General features: G+C 38.8%; 1 protein-coding gene across 1 annotated transcript in view; it reads left to right on the plus strand.

Annotated features, from left to right (window-relative positions):
• The window catches only part of CLMN (calmin), a 68143-nt gene that overhangs the window by 44909 nt on the left and 1964 nt on the right, over positions 1 to 21270 (plus strand). Inside the window, exons 2-12 of the mRNA XM_065750683.1 lie at positions 3517 to 3578; positions 5976 to 6071; positions 7534 to 7617; positions 10436 to 10528; positions 11735 to 11925; positions 14131 to 14324; positions 15311 to 15393; positions 16770 to 18080; positions 19101 to 19282; positions 19893 to 19953; positions 20956 to 21017. Of these exons, the coding sequence (XP_065606755.1) occupies positions 3517 to 3578; positions 5976 to 6071; positions 7534 to 7617; positions 10436 to 10528; positions 11735 to 11925; positions 14131 to 14324; positions 15311 to 15393; positions 16770 to 18080; positions 19101 to 19282; positions 19893 to 19953; positions 20956 to 21017 (2419 nt within the window). The remainder of the gene's footprint in view (positions 1 to 3516; positions 3579 to 5975; positions 6072 to 7533; positions 7618 to 10435; positions 10529 to 11734; positions 11926 to 14130; positions 14325 to 15310; positions 15394 to 16769; positions 18081 to 19100; positions 19283 to 19892; positions 19954 to 20955; positions 21018 to 21270) is intronic.

A 21270-nucleotide genomic window follows, 5' to 3' on the forward strand; every position in this document is an offset into this window, starting at 1 on the left:
TGGTTATACAACATCATAATAAATAGTATTTAAAAGCAAATCAGCGTTTGCTATCTCCAGTTTGCTACTGAACATAGAGACTGGGGATTGCCTTCTTGTAGGTATTGCAACAACAGTGTTTGTGAGGAGGTTTAAAGGAGGAAGAGGTGACGTCAGTGGTACATGCCTAAGTAATTCCTAGGTTAGTGGGGAAGGAAATAGTGCCACAAAGGGAACCAGCAGAACTCTCTTGTCCATATCAACTTAGCCTGGAGTTTGCTCAAGAGGTCTTTGAACTAGCTTGGTTTTATTCTGTGACAAATTAGTAACATTTTCCATTTGGCTTGACAAACCAGAATATGCATTTTTGTGACTATTTATTTGCCAACTCACTAGAGTTGGTATGTTGTACTAATACTGTGATATCTCCCAAGGATGTGGGCTGGCTCTGCAGTGGCTATTGCTTTCTGACAACGTGGATGTGGAACAATTCACTTAGCCTTTGTTCCATCTGTCCCAGAGCCTGTGTTCTTCAGTAAAATCATATGCCTCTGCAAAACCTTAGACTCTAATAAGAAAGCATGCTGCATTTGGGCTTACTGGAAGAGTATGGAGGACCTGCTTCCTGTGTGGTGGTCAAAATTCCTCTTTTTATCTTTGTCTCTAATGTTAAAGTCTGAGCAAAGCATAACTGAAATAGTAATTCTTAAGTTTTTACTGCCTTCTAGCATTACGTCCTTGCATCCAACCCTCGCAGCAGGCATCCTCCTGTGCTGGATTTGCGTGCGGGTCAGCCATATGGCATGTGTAATTATTGTTTTATAATGGTGTTATTGCTCTCTAGCTGCCCAGTAAACCCAGTGCAGTTTCAGTAGACTATGTACAACAGCATATGAACTTCGGACTTGAGTGATTTTCTTCACTTTTATACAAAAGTAGGTGTGAAGGAGAAAAAACGATTCCATTTAATTTATAGAAACTATATAAAGTTTATAGAGTCTCCACAATCCTCACAAATGAAAAGGCTGCAGAAGAGAGGAGGGGCTGCACTGGAACTGGGAGGTCCACAGTGCTGGAGAAGAATAGCACTTAAAGGCACGCATCAGTAAATAACTGCGCTGAACTTTTCCCATTAACTCCGTGGGCAAGCAGATGGCCTACATTAGGGATTTGTCTGCTTTAGGGATTTTAGAAACACGTTTTCTCCCCTTTCCTCCTCCCCGTCCAGTTACTGTTGTTTTAGAGAAGTACAGAACCAGTGTCTGTTCTGGAGCTGTTCTTATTGGAAGGAGCCTGTTTGTTTTTGGAAGGTTCGCCGAGTAGTTTCAGGAATCTGTATATATACATAAGTGCTCTCCTGCATGTGCCTGGTTTATTTTTTTGGTGTGTGAACTTCCTGAAGCAGTAATACCAGCTCGGCTCGCCCAACCTTTCAGGCATATGTACAGCTCTAATTTACATTGATGGCAGAATTTCTGCAGGAAAATTAGGAGCCACAGTGTCCTCCGTCGTACAGGCAATTGAAATAAACACAGCTCTCGCTTGCATCCTTATTTACCCTGAAAATAAAGATTGCCAAAGTGATTGGTGAGGACAGGACGTGGCTGAAACCAGGCCTCTGTAGAAATTAGAAAATGCAGTAGAAAATATTAATTTTTCTTCTGGGTGCCCTTCTGTGCTTCCTCCTGGATTTTGGTGAACACTGGACATCTGTCTAGCCAGCCCACTTGGTAAGGCAGCCTGTCCTCCCTGACACCCAGGCAGTCCCAAACGTTTCAGAGCAGCCCCATTTCCTGCTGCGCTGCCTGCCTCTTTTCACCAACACGTGTATTTAAACAAAAAGCAACGTATCTGGGGACAGATCTGGCTTAACTTTAACCTCTACCGACCTTCCAAAGTTAATTTTTACTAATCAGTTGTTGAAGTTACACCCTTGACTCTGTGTGACACGTGGCTCTTCTGAACAGCCGTGGGTGTGTGTGAGTGCACGGAGAGGCAGCTTGGGGACTGAAGTGCTGAAGGGTGGGAAGCCCAAGAAGGATATGACCAGTCTCATAGTTTATTGTATCTTAAGATTTGTAGGTAGTAAATGCTGTGGGTGTTTTTATAGATATTCTAGAACCCTAATATAATTTACAGTTTAATTTGTGGAGAAATGTTTCAAATCTGTGCAGATTCTTCTAAGTTATTTTAAAAGAAAAGCCAACAGCAATAATTAGTTTGGCATTTTTCATGTTTTCTGAAGCACTTAAAGGGTAATGACTTTTTTAAACAATCTTACATAAAATCGGGTTTTACAGGAATAAGGAGACCTAGAAGGCCCAAGTGGCCGTCAGTGACAGATGTAATTCATGCTGAAAGCTCTATTCCAATACATCAAAATAAGGAAAACAATTATATATATGATTAGAGGCTGCTGACCCTTCAGTTAAAATGATCAAAAAGAACAAGATTAAAATTTGATTTATGGAAGCTACTACTTAGCCTGTAATTAGGCTGACCAATAAAAACAAACCAGACTTTTATAGAATGCGATCTCCCAGTAGATGGGTAAGCTATTTTTGCATGGCTAAGGAAATACAAAATGATTTTAAAATATATTCAGTATGCTCTATGTGTAGATTGAAATACAGCATGTAAGTAGTTTTAATGTTTGTTTTTTTTTGTTTATAAATTGCCAGATTTCCTTAATTCTAGTGAAACTGGAGAACCACTTGAGAATAATTGTCTCTAAAATGAAATATCACTCTGTCTGTCTATTCCATTTATTTAAAATATAAACTTCACTCTTTTATTTCAGAAGATTAGTCAGAAATATGATTCCCCTTGCACTTTCACTTCAGTTCACTATGGAAATGGATTCAGGAAATGGCACATGTGATTAAAAACTCTTCAGCTGGCACAAGAGCTATTTGTACAGCTCCCCGTGTACAGCACTTCTGGCAAGTCACAAGTGCTTCTCATCTTACTGCAATATAAATAAAATGATCAATCAGTGCAGAGGCTTTCGATTCTGATTTTTTATATTTGAAACACACTAGTTGGAAGATGGGGAAGGTGAGTTTTTGGGCAGCTTCTTCATTCATAAGATTGAAGACCAAATTGTTGTGTTGACTAATATGGTCCTGTTTCCTTGTGCTTGCAAGTTAAGTAGATTGGAATCCACAGCAGCCCAATTTGCATGTGGGTGTCAGGACAATAATTCCATAAATTGAAGGGTTTGACCAGCTCACTGTCTAATATCACTGGAGAGCTGTGCACAACACATTAAAACTCAGCTTTCAAAAGCTACATTGAAGACTGCAAAACTAAGAGAACCTTTTTCCCATGTAGTTTAGAATGCATCTACAATACATAGCTCATGCCTGGATGAAGGAATTGAAGAAATACCTTATGTCTCCTGTTTTGGAATATATTTATTTTATTTGCAGGCCTCCAATGAATTCCAGCTTCTTTTGTGCATAAGTTTTTGAAGTTTCCTGTAAGTGTGCTGTCTTCTGGAAACTAAGTGCTGTGTTTTGTTTCTGATATTTCTAGTGGAACGGGAAAATGTACAGAAGAGGACCTTTACGCGATGGATAAACCTACATTTGGGAAAGGTAAGTCTGGCTGTCTTGATAAAGACATACAAGGACATAGTAGGAAGCAGACTACATTAATATATTTTAAAATAGTTACAATTTCTGATCAAAGAGGACTTCTGTGGGTATGGAGAGATTTGGAGAAGAATGAGAAAACATGTTTCTGTATGCATGAAAATTCCTTTTCAGGTTCAATGAACACTTGGCTGGGTTTGGGCCATCTCAGATACCTTTGTGTCTTCATTGCTACTGACTGAATCTACCTGTAGAACCCCACATACCTGTATAAAATCAATTGTGGTTTAGGCTGCTCTGAAGTGATGATAGCTGCATGCTTCCCACAACTGGAAGTTTCAGTATCTGAGGCATCGTGGCCCAAGACAGATCAGTCCTCAGAACCTGGCTTTGTCAATGATCTCCAGATGGGAAACATTAATTACTTGTTCATTTTCCAAAGGCTTGTATGATGTGATCTTTACATATCCAATTATGTTAGAAAACTAATGCTTAGATATCACATTTTTGAAGTATAATTGTTTCTTATTCACACTGTAATATGACTATTGAAGCCAATTTGTTGTTCCTGCTGACAGTAGATAAGTACTAACTCTCACGAGCAGTTAGACATCCAGAGGAGGGTTTACTTGTTGTTGAGAATGAGAAAAGAAAAAAAGAAATCTTAGAATTCCTAAGACTGCAACAATGCTTAGTGCAGTCATGAAATAAGACAGACCAACAGTCCTAACTTGGATTGGAGTTTGAGCTTCACAGTGATGTTAGTATCTGTGGCTAAATTTCATAGAGTACAGATAGGAAATAAGCTTGGGCTGTGAGTTAACTAAAGTCTGGATTGTTTCCTCCTTGGAAGAGACTACTCTTCAAACATGGTAAAGCAAAGGGTTTGTAGAAGAAAAGCATCACGTGTATAGTTGCTTCAGTCTGCTACTATGCAGTGAATGTTACTGAAAGAATAAAAGGATCTTCAATCTCTCTAGAAGATCTGAATAAGGTTAGTTGGTAATGTTTTCACTATCAATTGCTCCCAAAGTATTCTCAGAATGAAGACAGTGTTTTGTGAGTGATTCCTTTGGGAATTAGGCTCTGGAGCTTTAAATGTGAAAGCTGTCGGAAAGGTTTGTCAAGCATGTAACTGTGGAAAAGGTCTTTCATTTACAAAAGGAATTAGATCACAAAATGGCTGTAGGGAGCTGTTAATTCTTCTGTGCCAAACATATGAAGTCTTAGAAATTTTGTGGATAAGTGAATTGTTTTCTCTGGAGTGCATACAATTATTTTTCCTCTCTGATTCAATAAAGAAAAGTGCTTCTCTGAAGAAAGGGCAAAAGTGTACTGCTACATTATTATTATTATTATTTTTCTGGAATTAGCATAACAAGCACATCCATGTAAATAATGAGAACACTGCTAAAGCTATTTCTAATTACAGGTGAATTCCCCAAGGACACCCTCTGAAGGAGATGGCTTCTGCCTTTATCCTTGAAGCAGCACTTCTGTATGCAGAGAGGCTCACTTCTTTTATGGGCAGCATTGAAAGCCTCCTCATATCCCTTTTTAGGAAACGTGTGGCATGGTGTGTGCTCTCTTAGAGCACGCCATCCCATTTGGGTCATCTTTTGAGAGAAGATGGCTCTGGTAATGGGATAGTCGGGGGGCAGTCTACATCTATGAGTTCTGGTGGTTCCTGTTTTTGTTAAGAGGGAATGAGTCATCTGAAAGCTTCAAACTCGAAGATTTTTAAATCTTGAAATGAATGTTGCTTTTCTTTCTTTCAGTATGGAGCGTTGACTTGAGTTTATTACTCTTGGCTAGATTAAAGACTAGAGATAAAAATGTACAGCCTCATTTTGCCAGCAGCAGCACTGAATGAAACAGTAGTGCACTGCCCAATCAGAAATAAAATGACTTGGTTCTTTAGGGATACAGGTGCAAGTGACATCTGAACGGAGCATCACTGCTGCAGCTGAGACTGCTCCTAAGGGCAATGCTGACTTCACTGTGTGCCTCATGGCACACATTATGACACCTCAGCAGAGTGGAGAAATAGCTCTCTTTGGAGGAGTTTGCTGAGAAGACACTATACATTGCTATTTAAAGTGCTTAGAAAATAGTGGGATATAGAATGGCACCAACAGAAACTTTACAGAGAAGACAGGAAGGAGATCTGGGATAAGTCCTTTTCAGATCTCAGTTACACAGGTACTATATCAGTTTTATCTTATTTCTTTTATAGGCATAATTGCCAGTGATGTGAAGAAGAGTTGTCTGTTTCTTCCTGCAGGCCAAGATTTATTTCTAGTATCTCTGTCTTTTAAAATTCTCCTTCCAATTCTCTGTAGTAACAGTGACTCACCAAGTAGGGCTGTTTTAAAACTGCCTCGTTTCTTTACTTCACAGTGCAAACCTCCTCTGAAAGTGAGAGATTTGTTTATGGATATACAAGATGGCAAAATCTTGATGGCACTACTGGAAGTCCTATCAGGACAAAAACTGGTATGTATACAAGGGAGAGAAACCTATCTATGGAGCTCCACACAATAGAAGTAACACTATATTGGTATTCAAGTAATAAGGGAGAATTTGCTCCCATGTCATGCATAGAATAAGAAGTATTTTAGCAGTTTTGTCGTTATTTCTTTATGTTACAAGCTGATGTCCTGAGCTGTAATTTAGATCTGAAGGAAATCTGTAACCATGAGGTATTGAGTGGTGTGCAGTCATTGTAAGTGTTCCTTCCCCCCAGGTTTATTAAGGCTCGGATATGTTGAAGTTCACATACTGCATTTAGAGTTTGCTCAGGCCATGTTATCGAGGAAAGATAAACATGCTGGAGAAAATTGTATTTTCTTTTTTATCCCTGAATTCCCTTTCTTTTTGGTCTGAAGACATTATGGCACTGAGTAAGCCTGCTGATGCATGCTTTTGTGCTGTTGTGATTTCACTTCTGGCTCAGATTTCTTTAGTCTTACTGGTACAGCCTGAATCAAAATGACAAAGTTTCACTTACTAGAATATTTTGTTACTCATTCTAAGAAATATATAAAATTCCACATACCAGAAATGGAAATGCCCAATACAAACATAAATGACCAATTACAGTTGGCTTAAGTGTTCTCTTTCTGCTTAAGCCTTGTCAATAAGTACTCTCTTCGTTGGGGATACCACGCTTTTGGATGAGAGGAGGGACCTGCTCCTCAGCTACCACATCACTGCATGTGTACCTGGTGGTGCTCCATACTGCAGTGTGAATGCTCACTCTGTTCACACATTCAGAACCACATAATTTTTTTTAATATTCGTGCAGTTTGGGCTGTAGCAGAAACAGCAGTGTCTCTGCATTCACATAGAAAGCTTTGAGAGTCGAGTTGGAGGGGAGACACATCACAGCAATCCCTGGTCTGTGTGCTGGAAGTCAGGGAGGGAGGCAGCATGGGAGGTAAGGTCAGATAGACTCGTGCTGGCAGGTGGGTTTTCCTGCACACATGATAAAAGTAGTGTGTGAAATTGCAGGGAGACTGCCATGCAACGAGTCTGCTTCACCTCTGCCAAAATGAAGGTTGTTGTTTCCACCTGCCTATGCCTCCTAGCAAAACAGCTTGTGCTTCCTGAATAGAATCATACAATTTAATTAAAGACAAAAGAATACATCTATTATTGTGATTTTTCTGGTAAATTTGATCCTGTTGCTGAATGTGGTTGGGGCTGATTATATAAATAATCAACCTGGCAGGTTGAGGAGAGAGGTAACATCTTGAGAGCAGGAAAATGGGTTGCTAACCATGTTTTGCTGCAGCTGGGGCCAATCATGTAGTTGTAGCACTTCCTGATCAGAAAAGATGGCAGTATATTTACTTCCTCAGCTTGATTTGCATCTGTGTTTGCAATTCTTTTAAGCTTTGCATGAAAGGGTGAATAATTCCACCACTTTGAAACAGATGTGGCTTATTTTTTCTAGATGCACGAATATAAATCTTCAACCCACCGCATCTTTCGTTTGAACAACATTGCCAAAGCACTTAAGTTCCTGGAGGACAGTAACGTGAGTATTTCTAAAGGCAGTTCTTAATCTCTTCTCTGGATGTATGTCACAGACTGTGTTTGTAATTGTGACTAGGCTGATGCGTGGCATGTACATAGGAAGAATGTACTGCTTAAAGGCGCTGAGACTTACCTTAGCAGCAGGGCTGAAAAGACATATAGAAGTGCACAAAGAGAACGCCTACAGAGCCTAAAACAAGGATTATTTGTTCATTTCATAATGTAAAGCTTCAATAGGATTAAAGGACCTGGAATCCAGTATTAAAATTAAAAGAAATGCAAGTAATCTTTACGAACTGAGTATTAGAGGTGTTATTTCAATTACTCTGAAGGTAGAGATGGCTTTCTTTCCTTTTATCAGAAATATTTTCAGTATTGCAAATCATGTATTTATCTAGTAAACTGCTGCAGCAGCTGATCATGAGTCAAAGGCAAGAGGAAATTAAATCTGGGAACATGGATAAATGCATAATTCCAGGAATCAAAACCCTTTAAGGATATAACATTTCTCATAGTGTGGTAGTGCTGCAAGATCGCTTCCTAAAAGCTGACACAGCTGGAAGGAAACAAGCAAGAATCATACCTTGTAGCTCAGAATGATTCAGTCCTTTTTTGATCTCTCCCATTAGAGCTTTCTTCTAAAGCATTGTTGATGTGACCTGTGTCTCAAAAGCTGTCTGCTCTTGAAAAGCTGTGTAATGGTGTCAAGAGAAGTCCCCAGCCATATGACAGCTTATTTATATGGTGTACTCAGATCCTTCAGAATGAGGAAAAGTGGGCCATACCCACAAAGGATTACAGCGTTCTTGTTGTCCTGAAAGTTCTTTCCCCTAATATCTGAAATGAACTTCTGTAGCTTCTCCACAATGTTGTTTGAAATAAAATGTAACTGATGATGCTATTAACTCCAGGGTATAAATAAAGGAGGGTTAAGCTTCTTAGGTAAGGAGGGATCTGGTGTGTGTGTGTAGGGATAAAACCCTGCCTCACAGGGAATGTCAGATCAGTGACTGATGTTGCTTTGCTGCTTTCTTTTGATGTGCTTGATTATTGCTCCAGAGATCCTGTAGCAGTACTCATCAGACCAAATGGTCACTGGAGAACCAGTACAGGAATGAGTATGATGTGAGACGTTAGTGGACCTCTTTCAACCTCAGTAGGCATTGAAGGTTTAACCTTGTTCTTCAGAAGAGGATATGGAAGGTCAGAAAGTTGTCCTACATCTTCCTGGTGTTGTGGTCTTCCAGTGCAGGCTGATCTGGCCCTAAATGTGTAGGTGTACATGGCCTTCTGTAGAACTGTTAAGAAATATCTTACAAGTTCTTAAATTTCTCAGCAGTTTCCCAGATTATGCTTTTCACACAAAGCCAGCTAAGGCCTGCTATCAGGCAGATTTTTTTTTTTTTTTTCTCTCTGTTGATGTCAACACATTGCAGAGCTGCAGCTGAAGCATGCCTGATTGCTAGGACCTCACAAGATGACAATCCAGAACTTCACTGAACAAGGCCAGGCAGGCAAAGCCTTGGACACAGGCAGCCTTCTAATTAGCTGTGCCAAACAACTACTTTTCTATTTATTTCTTGTTTCCTTAAGAGTGAGCAGCTGGTAGCTTGCAGCATTTCACTAAGCTGGAACAGGTGACATAAACAAGTAGTGGTAAGAGAAAAGAGCTGACACAGGACAGTCTAAGGATGAATGCTCATTTTGGACAATTGTTAAAATGCGCTAAGTTTCTAAAACTTTAAACTTTTAAACTTATTCCATGACAGTTACTTTGAAGCAGGTAAAAAAAGTCTGAGCCTTGAAGTATGACAGCCAGAAGTGTCTTCTTGCTGGAACTGAAAACTGTTGTGCAAACCACTAGATAAAAAGCTATTCTGCTCTCCATTTTTCAGTTTAACCAAAGCAGTTAGTGATAGGTAGTGATGAAAGTGCTGCCAAGACCTTCAGGGTTAGATATTAAACCACAATGGGTGGAACCCATCAGCGTACGCTTCTGTGGAACTGGGGCAGCAGGGTAAAGCTCTGCAAAGTGATTCATCATGTATGGAATTTCTAAATAAATGATAAATTTGCTGTATGCTGGGTGCTGAGTGCCACGTACTGTACTGACAATTTCCTTGCTTCCTCTTTCCTTCATGAGCTTTGCCAAAAACAAGTATATGTTCTCTAGGAGAATAACATTCTGTTGTCATTATGTAGAAGAAACTTCAGTGTAGGAAACTCTAGAGTTTGCTTGGGTTATGCAAACCTATCTCCTGCTACCTGATTTCATCAGAGCTCTTTGACAAGCGGTGTAAAATGATATAAGCAAGGAGAAAGGAAATGCCTAGCAAAACAGAAGTGAACAGTTCTTGCTGTGATTCCAATTTTATTAAGAGAAGTACTTCAGTCCTATCCTTTTCCTCAGGTTTTATGTGCATTCCAGACAATCTGTGAGAATTTAGGCAGAGGAAGACAGGAGGCATGTGCCTGCCCTCTGCTTTTTAAGAATTAGATCCTCCAGCAGGGACACTATCTTTTTCCATATTTTTGTACACGTGGAATACATTTGTAATCTTAAGACGTACAACTGAGCTCACTCCTGTTCTACAGACTTTGCTAGAGGCCTGGAAGGCTTCAGCTGAGAGTTCAGTTAGCAGAGTGGCTGTGATCAGGGCACGTTATCATTAGAAGAGATTCAATCTTACATTTGTCTGGTTGGTCAATGGTGGAAGTGTTCTGGATCTATCCAATGGTCTCAGTCCAAGCCAGTATATATTTTTGCATTTACATTGTTTCACTTGAATTTGTCTCTGAATTTATTATCTCCTCTACAGGTAAAGCTTGTTAGCATTGATGCAGCAGAAATAGCAGATGGAAATTCCTCTCTGGTACTTGGACTAATATGGAATATAATATTGTTTTTTCAGGTAATAAATACTTTAATCATAAAATCAACAGTCTTCATTTTATAAATCTATTTCAGCCAAATACTGTTTAATAAAATTGGTTTATAATCCTAAAAAACATAATTAAGCTTGCTAAACTTGACCTGTTTCCTCCTAAGATATGCTAATTTTATACCTGAAGCTGTTTTCATTCTATTTTATTGGATCTGCTCTGGTGTGAATAGAAGGTAATTTAAGCCCTGATTAGACTTGGACCAGAATTAGCTTCTCCCCTGTGCCTTCTCAGGACTCTGCTTCACATTCCCTGGACCTGCACCAATGTCTTACATTTGGTTCCAGGTTACAGTTTATTTTCAATGTCATTATCTGGATCTAGTGTAATGTGATGGCAAATTCTATGCAGAATCACTGATCCCTGGAGACCTTCCCATCATGGCAGAAGTTCACAACTGATGCAGAGACAAATGAAAGATCTTGAGGAGCGTGAACTTTCAGATCTGATAGAACTGATTTAAACCTGACATTTAATTTAACCCCAGGCTTAGATTAAAATTGCTTCCTAATCTATGAGTATTTTGAAAATGACCTTCTATACAATAGCAAATTTTAATGAAGAAGGGAGATGGAGGGAAGGTTTCTGCAGTGCTTGTAAGATTGTGAGGCTCTAAATGCTCTTTCATTTTCTTGGGCTGATTTCTAAAATGGCTGTTTATTTTGAAGTGGCACAGGGGTTTCTCTGTGTGGCTGAGCATTTCAAACCAAACAGCACAGCACCAGTTTGGCCAGATAGACTTGGCAACAGAAGGCATGGAGGCACATGAAAGCAGCATAGGGAGTACTTTGGACTCAGCTATCCATGCTGACCAAGGATAGGATGGGAATGCTGTTGCAGGTCACCATTTCTTAATATAAAATATTTCACTCGGGTGAGCCCTGAGAAGAGAGAGAATGATTTCAGTTAAGCTAACTGCTTTTTCAGGACGTGTTTTTTTTTTTGGTTTAATATGAATTTGTTCTGTTCGGTATTAACTGATCCCATGCCCTTCCTGTCTTCGAGATTGTGAGCTGGGCTACTGCTGCTATCATCTCTGTGCAGTACAAGTTGAGAGTTGTTCACTTATGGCCGTGTTATCTCAAAAGTATTCTAGTTTGCCTGAAAACAAACATAAAATTCTCCATTCGCTCGCTATTAAATCAGTGCGACGTGTGTTTCACTTCTTATTGCAGATTAAAGAGCTGACAGGGAATCTCAACAGGAACTCCTCCTCATCCAGCCTCTCATCTGGGCCCAGCGGGCCGGAGTCAGATACGTCTTACCCCAGCACTCCTAACATAGAGAGAAGCATGTCTGTCACGGTGAAGGACCAGCGAAAAGCCATCAGAGCCCTTTTGTTCTGGGTTCAGAGGAAAACCAGAAAGTAAGCAAACAAACTGTCATTGAGAACTGTGTTCCTCCTGTCCTGTTCAAGTAGCTCATCTCTCTCTCCTCCTGTACTGCCGTGGCGGTGGGTTCTTGTGGCTTTTAAAGTCTGCAGGCATAAGAGACTTGCAGGTGGATGTATCTCTGCACACGTGTGCTTAAAGCAACCGTCTGACCTTGAAGCAGGCTGTGTTGCTTCATGGCTTGATGTTAAATGTTAACATGCACTAATCTGCTCGGCACTATTTAAAACAGGATTGTTCCCTCCCTCAACTTCTGCACAGTCTATTAGATATCTTTTACTAATTAAAGGATAGGCATAAATAAAGGTTAAAATGTAGAAGGGGAAAAAACCATAGCGAAAGACTTGAACAACAAACAGTCTTTTAAATAAAGCAGCAGCCCTGAGGGAGTTTCTCTGTGTGCTGTAGAGTGCCTAGAAGGACAGACTTTCTATTAGAAGCTTTGTTTCTTCAAAACTAAAAATGAAAACTGGTCAAATCTTAGATTGTTTCCTGAGAACACATTTAATTTGGGGTCCATTTCCACCTGTCAACACATCTCTCTCCTCTGAAATAAGAAAACAATTCTTTCACCAAAATGTTTTGATTTTTAACACCAGGCAGAATTGCTGTTTAATTGCTGAGTTAAAGTTCTTCAGTGTAAGATATCTAGAGCATGCATAAATGCTTGGAATGTATTTTACATGTAATATTATTAGAAGGGATGATTGCCAGAGATTTTTAAAGAGGGCATAGGGCAAGCTTAAACAGTGAATGTAGGAGAGCTGTATATTTGTCATTTTTGTCTGTTGATAGATATGTATGTCCAAATTTGCCTGTGAGCACAGATGTTCTATATACAGAGCTGAAGATACAAATTTACATCTTAAGTATTTGGTCCTGCAGACCACATCCCTTGATTATCTCCAGTGAAGGTAATGGTGCTTGTTGTACAGATAAACTTGCTCCACTGAGATCTGTAGTTATTTGCTGCTATTGCAGACCACAAAGGAAGCACAGTTTTACTCCCAAGGTAGTGCTGATAATGACACCTACCTTAACAGGGAGGTGGTGCAAAGAGAATGAGAGAAGTAAAAGCTTTTAGACTTTTCATCCTAGTCAAGGAGTACAAATTGAAACATTTAACAGAGAAAATTTAATAGCTCAGTTGCAAGAACAAAGTGTAGTAGAATCATTATAGTTGTCCTTACCATTGACTTGTGCAGAATTTTCTATTCTGGGCCTGCATTTAAATGCAAATTTAATTGTTTTCTCCTGCAAAACTCTGGGCACCTAACACACCTGTGATCTGTTCCTATACTGCACTATTTGCATTTGTCAAAGTACAGTTTTCTGCTATAGAAGGCCAAGTACTCAAGAAAGTGAGTCATTTATATTTATGTTTTTTAAGTACTCGAGTGCTGGCAGTCATCTGAAGCTACGGTGTTAAAATGCTGGAACACAACAGAAATGGGAATCGCACAGACATTTGGTTTTGTGAATGTTAAATGTGGTTGCTGAGTACTTGAGGGCTTTGTTTTCAGTAGCTGCTTCCTATGAGCAGATTCATATCAGTTGTTGACTACACTGAGGCAGTCTATGAATCCTTGTGTTTTATCTGAGTATTTTGTGCCTTTTGATGTAGAGACTAGTGCAACTTTCAAGAAACTTTCAAAATGATGATGCTTTACTGTGTAAAACTGTAAATGTAAAACTGGTGAGGGGTCTGGAGCACAAGTCTTATGAGGAGCGGCTGAGGGAGCTGGGATTGTTTAGTCTGGAGAAGAGGAGGCTCAGAGGAGACCTTATTGCACTCTACCACTTCCTGAAGGGGGGTTGTGGTGAGGAGGGGGTAGGCCTCTTCTCCCTGATAAGTAATGACAGGACGAGAGGGAATGGCCACAAGTTGCGCCGGGGAAGATTTAGATTAGACCTGAGGAAGCATTTCTTTTCTGAAAGAGTGGTCAGGCACTGGAATGGCCTGCCTAGGGAGGTGGTTGAGGCACCATCCCTAGCGCTGTTCAAGAAGCGTTTAGATGAGGTGCTAAGGGATTTGATTTAGTAGTTCAGTGGGTAGGGATGGTGATAGGAGGATGGTTGGACTAGATGATCTTGTAGGTCCTTTCCAACCTAATGTAACTATGAATCTACTTTGGATTTTTAACACAGCTGCCAGGTTAACTGTATGTAATTCTGTTTAGATATGGTGTTGCAGTTCAGGACTTTGCCAGCAGCTGGAGGAGCGGCCTTGCCTTCTTAGCTGTCATAAAAGCAATAGACTCCACTTTGGTAGACATGAAGCGTGCACTGGAAAAATCAGCTCGAGAAAACTTGGAGGATGCTTTCAGCATTGCACAAAACAAGCTGGGTGTTCCTAGGCTCCTAGAGCCAGAAGGTAAAACATTTACATCAGTGTTATTGGGTAACATTCAGACTACAATGAGTACATTAATACTGCATTGTCATACCTACCAAAAACCTCCCAGTGATTAGATTATTGATGTGATCTGTGTCTGGTATTCATGGATATGAGAAAAGATTTTGTCACTGGCTGGTAGACATGTGGTTCCAATCACACTTCTACAGATACCTTACCGTAATTTTAGCTATGTATGTTGGTCCTGGTTAATGATTAGATGCTACACAACATCGATTTTGCTAGTGGGCATTAATCACCACCCTGCTGAGAGGAGAGGTGTCTCAATGCAGTAGCAGCATTTCATAATGTCTGTAGTTCACAGAGGCTAAATGTCACTTCAGGATGAAGCGTGAGTCACCACACCAGGAAAATGAAGAAGTTATTCAAGTGTTTGTGTTTTCCAGTTACTCTTCTACAATGCATATATATAAAACATATATAAATGTGTATAAAAGCATATATAAGTGTGCAGATAAATATTTGTTTACAAGTGGAGCTGATTCTTACGTTTTTTGCTAAACTCTGTTACACAGGTGTTAAGCCTTGACTTCATGATTGAAAGCACAAACAACCAAACTGTGCTTTAAGTGTCATCTGTTAGAAGAATAGGCTCTGCTAAAAATAAGTCTCTGTGCTGTCACTCAACAAGATCACTGTCAAGTGATAGCAACAAATTTATGTTGTAAATTACACTTTCCAGGTGGATTAAAAGTAACCCTGACCTGGTCAGGGTTCAATCTGTGTTTGGAAACAGGAAGAAAATTAATGTGAACAGATGGTGAGAACTCTTTAGAGTACTGTAAGCAGTGAAAAGGATTCTACCATCTCTAATCTGTCAGCAAAAGAAAAATGTAGCTGCTATTTCTCTCATCGTAAAGGCAGTTAACTGTCTGGCAGCCCGTGCCCCTGCAAAACTGTTTTCAGGCCACATGTGCTGACATGTTGTGTGCCTTCCTCCACAGATATAATGGTGGAATCCCCCGATGAGCAGTCCATTGTGACCTACGTAGCCCAGTTTCTTGAACACTTCCCAGAGCTGGAGGGAGTAAGTGTTTACTTTCATGCCACATCCCGTTATTATTTGCTTTGGCATAATTAATAAAGACAGGTGTTGTACTTCTGGGTTTCTTTCTCAGCTGTTTAAAATAAAGCACAAACTCAGTTGTAATTTTTCTCATCTTTGTTAAATCTAGTCAAGTGAGCTTTCACTGCACATTGCTCAACTGTTTCAGGTAGAACTCTGCATTTAAACACATCCAATTAAAGCTTTTGAAGGTTAGAAGTATTTATGTAGGCTCTGCTACTTTGCCATTATAATTTCAGAATAAAGTTTGATAACTTATTAGGCCTGCAATTTGGTTTTGAATGCAAGTTTCTCAAGTATGAGGGTCTCAATCAATTTGAATTTAGTAGATATTGTATCAGACACAAGACATCAAAGTCTGAATCTTATCAATAAAGCTGTCAAATGCACTCAATGTAAGCATAATGTAAATTACAGCTTAAAGGGCAGGGCTTTAAGGAAGACCTTATCATAAACAAAGCATTGAGAAGCAGGTGTCAACAGGGACTGACAAAGATCCTTTGGAGAAAAAGAAGATAAATTTGAAATGTAGCTAAACTATAGGAGACATTAAACTGGAGGAGAAATGAGAAGTCACAGGAACTTGGGAGAAGACCTATATAAGATGAAAAAGTGTTCTTGACTATCCTGGTTTAACACAATATTTTTAATCTGAAAGAGTTTCCAGGGGATTTAGTGACCCTTGAGTACCTAGGTAATTTTTTTGAGCTTGATTATATGCACATCGATCACAATTCCTACATGAGAGCTATTCCTTCTCATTTATTGACTGAAAGTTCCAGTAGCTTTGTTTCATCACTTATGAAATTGGTGGACGTTGCTGAAGTCATTTGAATTAAAATTATTATATTAATCTAATCACGATTATTAGTTTAATTTTTGTCAGCATTAAGACTTTTGGACATTTTAATGGCAAAGAAAGAGCCTAGCTATTCATTATTAATGCAGTCCATTGGAACTGAATAATCTAGTAGATTACTATGTTCCATGGTAGATTTAGTAGACTCATGAGGTTTACTTTACTTCCAGGTTTTGGGATTGAGTCAAAAAGGCAGAGTCAATTGTTTCCACAAGTGCAGTAGGGAGAGATGAAAATATTAAGAACTGAGCAGTAGGCTTATCTGCATTCTAATCTTCCTACGAGTGGCTTCTTGATGTTGACCTTTGTTCAACTTACTTGACTTGACAAATTGATTTGCCTAATTTTAAAATATGTGAATAATTAATTGGCCATTTGCAAATTAAAGAGGTAGTGGGTTAGTTTCTGTATCAATTGGGAGAAGTAAAACGGTATGTGAGGTATGATTTGTTTTCTAATGGTGTATTGTTACTTATAGGAAGACTTTACAGATCCTGAGAAAGAGCTTCCAATTGAGTCTACGTACGTCCACATCAAAGACGCGCCTTCAGAAAAGGAAAGCAAAATCTTGATTTTAAGGGAAAGTGACCAAAACATGTATACTGTTAATCATGAAAAGAGTCACCCTGCTCCTCCAAAGGTTCATATTCATGATGCCCCTGAAAGAATCCTGTCAGAAACCGTTCCTGAAGCATGTAATGGCAAATTGAGTCAAGTGTTAAGTGATTCTCAGGAAATCCCTGAGGATGAGCCACGAAGGCCTACTTCACTGAAAATTACAGGATCTGTCAGTTGTGAATCCAGTTCCTCCTGGGAAGTTCTTAGTGATAAATTGATGCCAGGCGATGGTGGCATATCTGATGATCCACTGAAGCAGAATGATGACCTTTCTCCAGCTGTTCTGACAGATCAGAAAAATTCTGTTGACTCTTTTGAAGACTACTCTGAAGAATTAACTAAAGAAACCTATACTGAATATGACAATGAAACAAAGAGCCTTTCAGCCAACACTTCTTCTTTAAGTCCATTGTCCTGGACCTCAGGTATACTTACAGATGAATCTATAAATAAAGTAGAAGAGAGCAATTCTCAAAATTCAATTATTTTACCAGAAGTTACCTCTAAACAAGAAGATACACATAAATATGTTCTTCATCTTCTAAATGAGGAAGTACCGAAACTGCCAGAAAATGAACATACAAAGCAATTGCCTGTCTTAGAGACAACAGAAAATAACCATTGTTCATTGAATGGTTCTAATCTCAGAAGCCAAGAAATATCTACACTGCTCGAAATATCTGATGACTCTCTCTCAGACGCACCCAATAATGGAGAAGACTCAGACAGCTGTGATGAAGATGAGTCTTCAGCAGAAGTGCTACCTAGTTCTTCAAAAGTATCTGTAATACCCCACGATCTCTTCTATTATCCACATTATAACGTTCCCATATCAGCAGTTTTGGATGCTTATGTCGAGCCTTGTCTTGAAAGATATGATACTGAAAATGATAAACCTTTTTCTGAAACAGTAACAGATATTTTACATGAGAAAGGGATATCAACACGGGACTACAAAGAGGATGATCCAGAGCCAGGCTTAGGGAATAATCTTGGTGCCCCTTCATTGGAAATGGGTACTGAGAATGGAGAGGAGGAAACAATAGATAACAGTCATAGCAGTTCTTTCTATGAAAAAGAAGTGCCATTACTAATTGGAGAGATAGAAATTGAAATAGACAGCCAAAAGGCCACCAGCAATGAAGATTCCATGATTCTACAGCATCCTGAGGTATTTAATTCTTTATTAGCTGTATTTCTTTACGTATATATGGGGGGTTAGTACCTGAACTCAAAGATTTCATTTCATTTTGCGTGCTGTTTGGAGAAATGCATGAAATGTACTTGATTTTCTGCCTCGTTAACGCTGTTTGCCACAGCCCTCTTCTGGAAAGAATGGAATTGCAGCTCCCTGAAAAGACCTGGCATTATCAAAACAGAGTATGAGCAGTAACGATATTGCAGAATTTGAATTTTACTGATGTTTTAAAGTATATTGAAGCTCCTGTATAGCTCCTAGGCAGAGAAAACTGTCACAAAGGGTGTTTAAAATAAATTTTAATGAAATGAACAGGGAGCAATATTGTTGATATAGAAAGGATATGACTAAGGGAATTTTTTGTCTGAATTTAGATAAGTTTTCTGTGAAAACAAACCAATTTGAGTAGGTTAAGTCATGTGAGTAAAATGAAGGATTATCTATACTGAAGGAAGAGAAAAAAGAGCAATTTTTGGTAATTGTTCTGTGTTCTGGACTTAGGCAAAATGTGCTATTGCATTTCTGCTTGCAAGCATTGATATGAGTTGTCTTACACATTTTCTAGCATAGTAGTGACAGTGTTTTCTGGAATGAGTGTCCATTTAAGTACTTGAATCTCAATCTGTTACTTAAACTTGTTTTGGTCCTAACATTTATTAGGGTAATGAAATGAAATTGCTGTTATCACCAAGAGGCTAATTGGAGATAGATTTTAAAAAAGGAAATCCTAGTTGATTACTTCAAAGAGCTGAATCACATCATAATTTCTTATGTTTAAAGAACTACCAACTAATTGCATGTCAGTTAAACTGAAAATGCTTTATAGCTCAAGGTATCCAAGATTATGTCAAAATTTGTGTTTTATTCTCTTTAGTAACACCTTCAATCTCATGCTACGTATAGTCTAGCATCTGAGTGAGTTACGCCCCTGAGATATTTAGAAGGGTGGGGAATCAGCCTTGTCTGATGCTAAACATTTCTTAATTTCAACAGTTCAGAGGAGACAATCTAGGTGATTTTGCAACAGTGGGAATAAGACTGGAAGAAAGTAGTAATGGGGAGGAAGAAAAGGAAAATACGATGGAAGCGGAAGACTTACAGATCTCAGAAGTTGGGCGTACTTCACTGTTCCACAATGAACTGGAAGAAATTGCTGATATTCAGGAGTTCAGCAGGTACTTCACATTCACTTTGTTTGAAGTGCATCTAACCGATAGGTATGATGCACTTCTGAAGTGGATTGCACTTTTACAGTATGCTGTGACCGTTGAATATTTTTTGTGGACTTCTAGGAGTTGTTGGCTTCTTCCTATGTTTCTCTTAAACTTATCAAGTGATTTAGTGCAAGCAAGGTGTGATTTCACTTTGCTGTACAAACTTTGCTACACAAAACCAGCTGGAATCCCAGTGCATTTTGAGATTAGAAAACATTACTTCTTTAGTCAGGCTTGCGTTCCCTGTAATTTATCAATTATTCTTTTTGACTACACAACCATAAGATCTCACTTAAATATAGATAATGTAAAAGGTGCAAAAAATGTTATTTTCCAAAAAGATTAAAATTTGAGTATTTGCATTTTTTTAAATCAAGAAATAGCATAAAGTTTCCCAAAGTTATTGCTTAAAATGATAACTATAAATTCAAATCCGTATACTGAAAGACACAACAGTGAATATGTGTAGTTTTGGGTAACCTAAAACTAGCATGCATAATTGCAGTGGCTCTCTTGGAATTCAAAGCAAAGCTTTATGAAACAAAGCACTTTGCTATTACGTGTGTTTCAGAACTAACGACAATGATTCCAACATTCATCTTCGAAAAAGGTTCCCTGATTCCTCAGAGATGGTAAGCATGTACAAACTGACCTTTCCGTCACTATTTCATGATTACTCCTAAACTTCAGAAGTTCAAGTGCTGTAAAAGGGTCCACTCCCTATATAAAGTTCGGTGATGATGCAGAAGCCCAGTGTTTTTGAAGAATTTTAGTCTTTAACCTTTTAAGCTATTGTTGAACTCTTCCAAATAAATGAAATGACACCTTACTGATCCTTGAAAAGGCCCACGAAGTACTACTTAATGTTTCAATTAAATATACTCTAACTTTGAGGGTTACTTTGTCAGCACTGTATAGTTGAAACATTTCTCCTCTTTGAAGCTGCCTTTACTTGCAGATTCAATTTTTTCTAGTTTATGCATTTTCTGTATGCATGTAAGCATCCTGGTCAGAGCCATGCAAAAACACTGAGTGTCTTGGATGCACTTTTTAGCAAAGAGTGGGCTCTTTGCCTCTCCTTTTTGTAGTAGTGCTGTAGTATATTCTGTGAATACCATCAGCTAGCTCTTGAAGTCACTTAGTTGTAGCAAGAAACTGCATCCTTAATCACAGATGTAATTCATATTCATTTCTTGTGAGCACACAACTGAGCTCGGGATGCTTTTTATTTTTTAACTCAGAAGGGACAGCAGCAGCAGTTTGAGTGTGCTGAGCAAGAGCAGGAATGTGACTTTTCAGCATGAAATAAAATTTGGACCTTCTTCAAGTTGGAAAGAAATGCTGCTGACAATGTCCAGGAAAACTAGTGTTTCACACAGGTGCTCTCATTTTGCCATGCTGTCGAAACCAACAGAAAGTTGTATGAATGAGGAGAGTTCTTTATTTTCTGTGTATGTACCAGACTGTGGTGGGGGGTGTATGTGCGCAGGCCAAATTTAGGAGCAAAGTTGCCTTTTATTTAAGTAAACATTAGACATACTTTGTAAAGAATACACACACAACTACCATTGTTGTGAGACACTGAGTTTTGTTTTCTTTTATATAATCAGTTTTTGGTTACTTGCTTGTTTAAGGAAACCTTTGGTAAAAAGGAGCAGAAGATGACAGAAATGAGTGAAAATCTATTAATGATTGGGTGAGTAGTCCTTCAGACAAAATCTTATTATAAATTCTAGGTAATTTTATCTTTATTGCAAAGGGAATTGAAAAATAACTGTAGTGGTATACCCATGGTACATCTTGTGTACTGGCTTGGGGTCAGTTCATAAGTTCATAAGTTCATAAACTTATGTATTTCCCATAGGTAAGATACAAAACTTCTTTGTTGCTAGATTTCTCTCTTTAACTAAAAATACCTTTTCTTTGCTTGAGAGAAAAGGCTTAGCTGT

The sequence above is a fragment of the Cyrtonyx montezumae genome, unplaced genomic scaffold (assembly GCF_038088225.1).
Source record: "Cyrtonyx montezumae isolate F1298 unplaced genomic scaffold, pur_monq_1.0 scaffold_10, whole genome shotgun sequence".
NCBI lineage: Eukaryota > Metazoa > Chordata > Aves > Galliformes > Odontophoridae > Cyrtonyx > Cyrtonyx montezumae.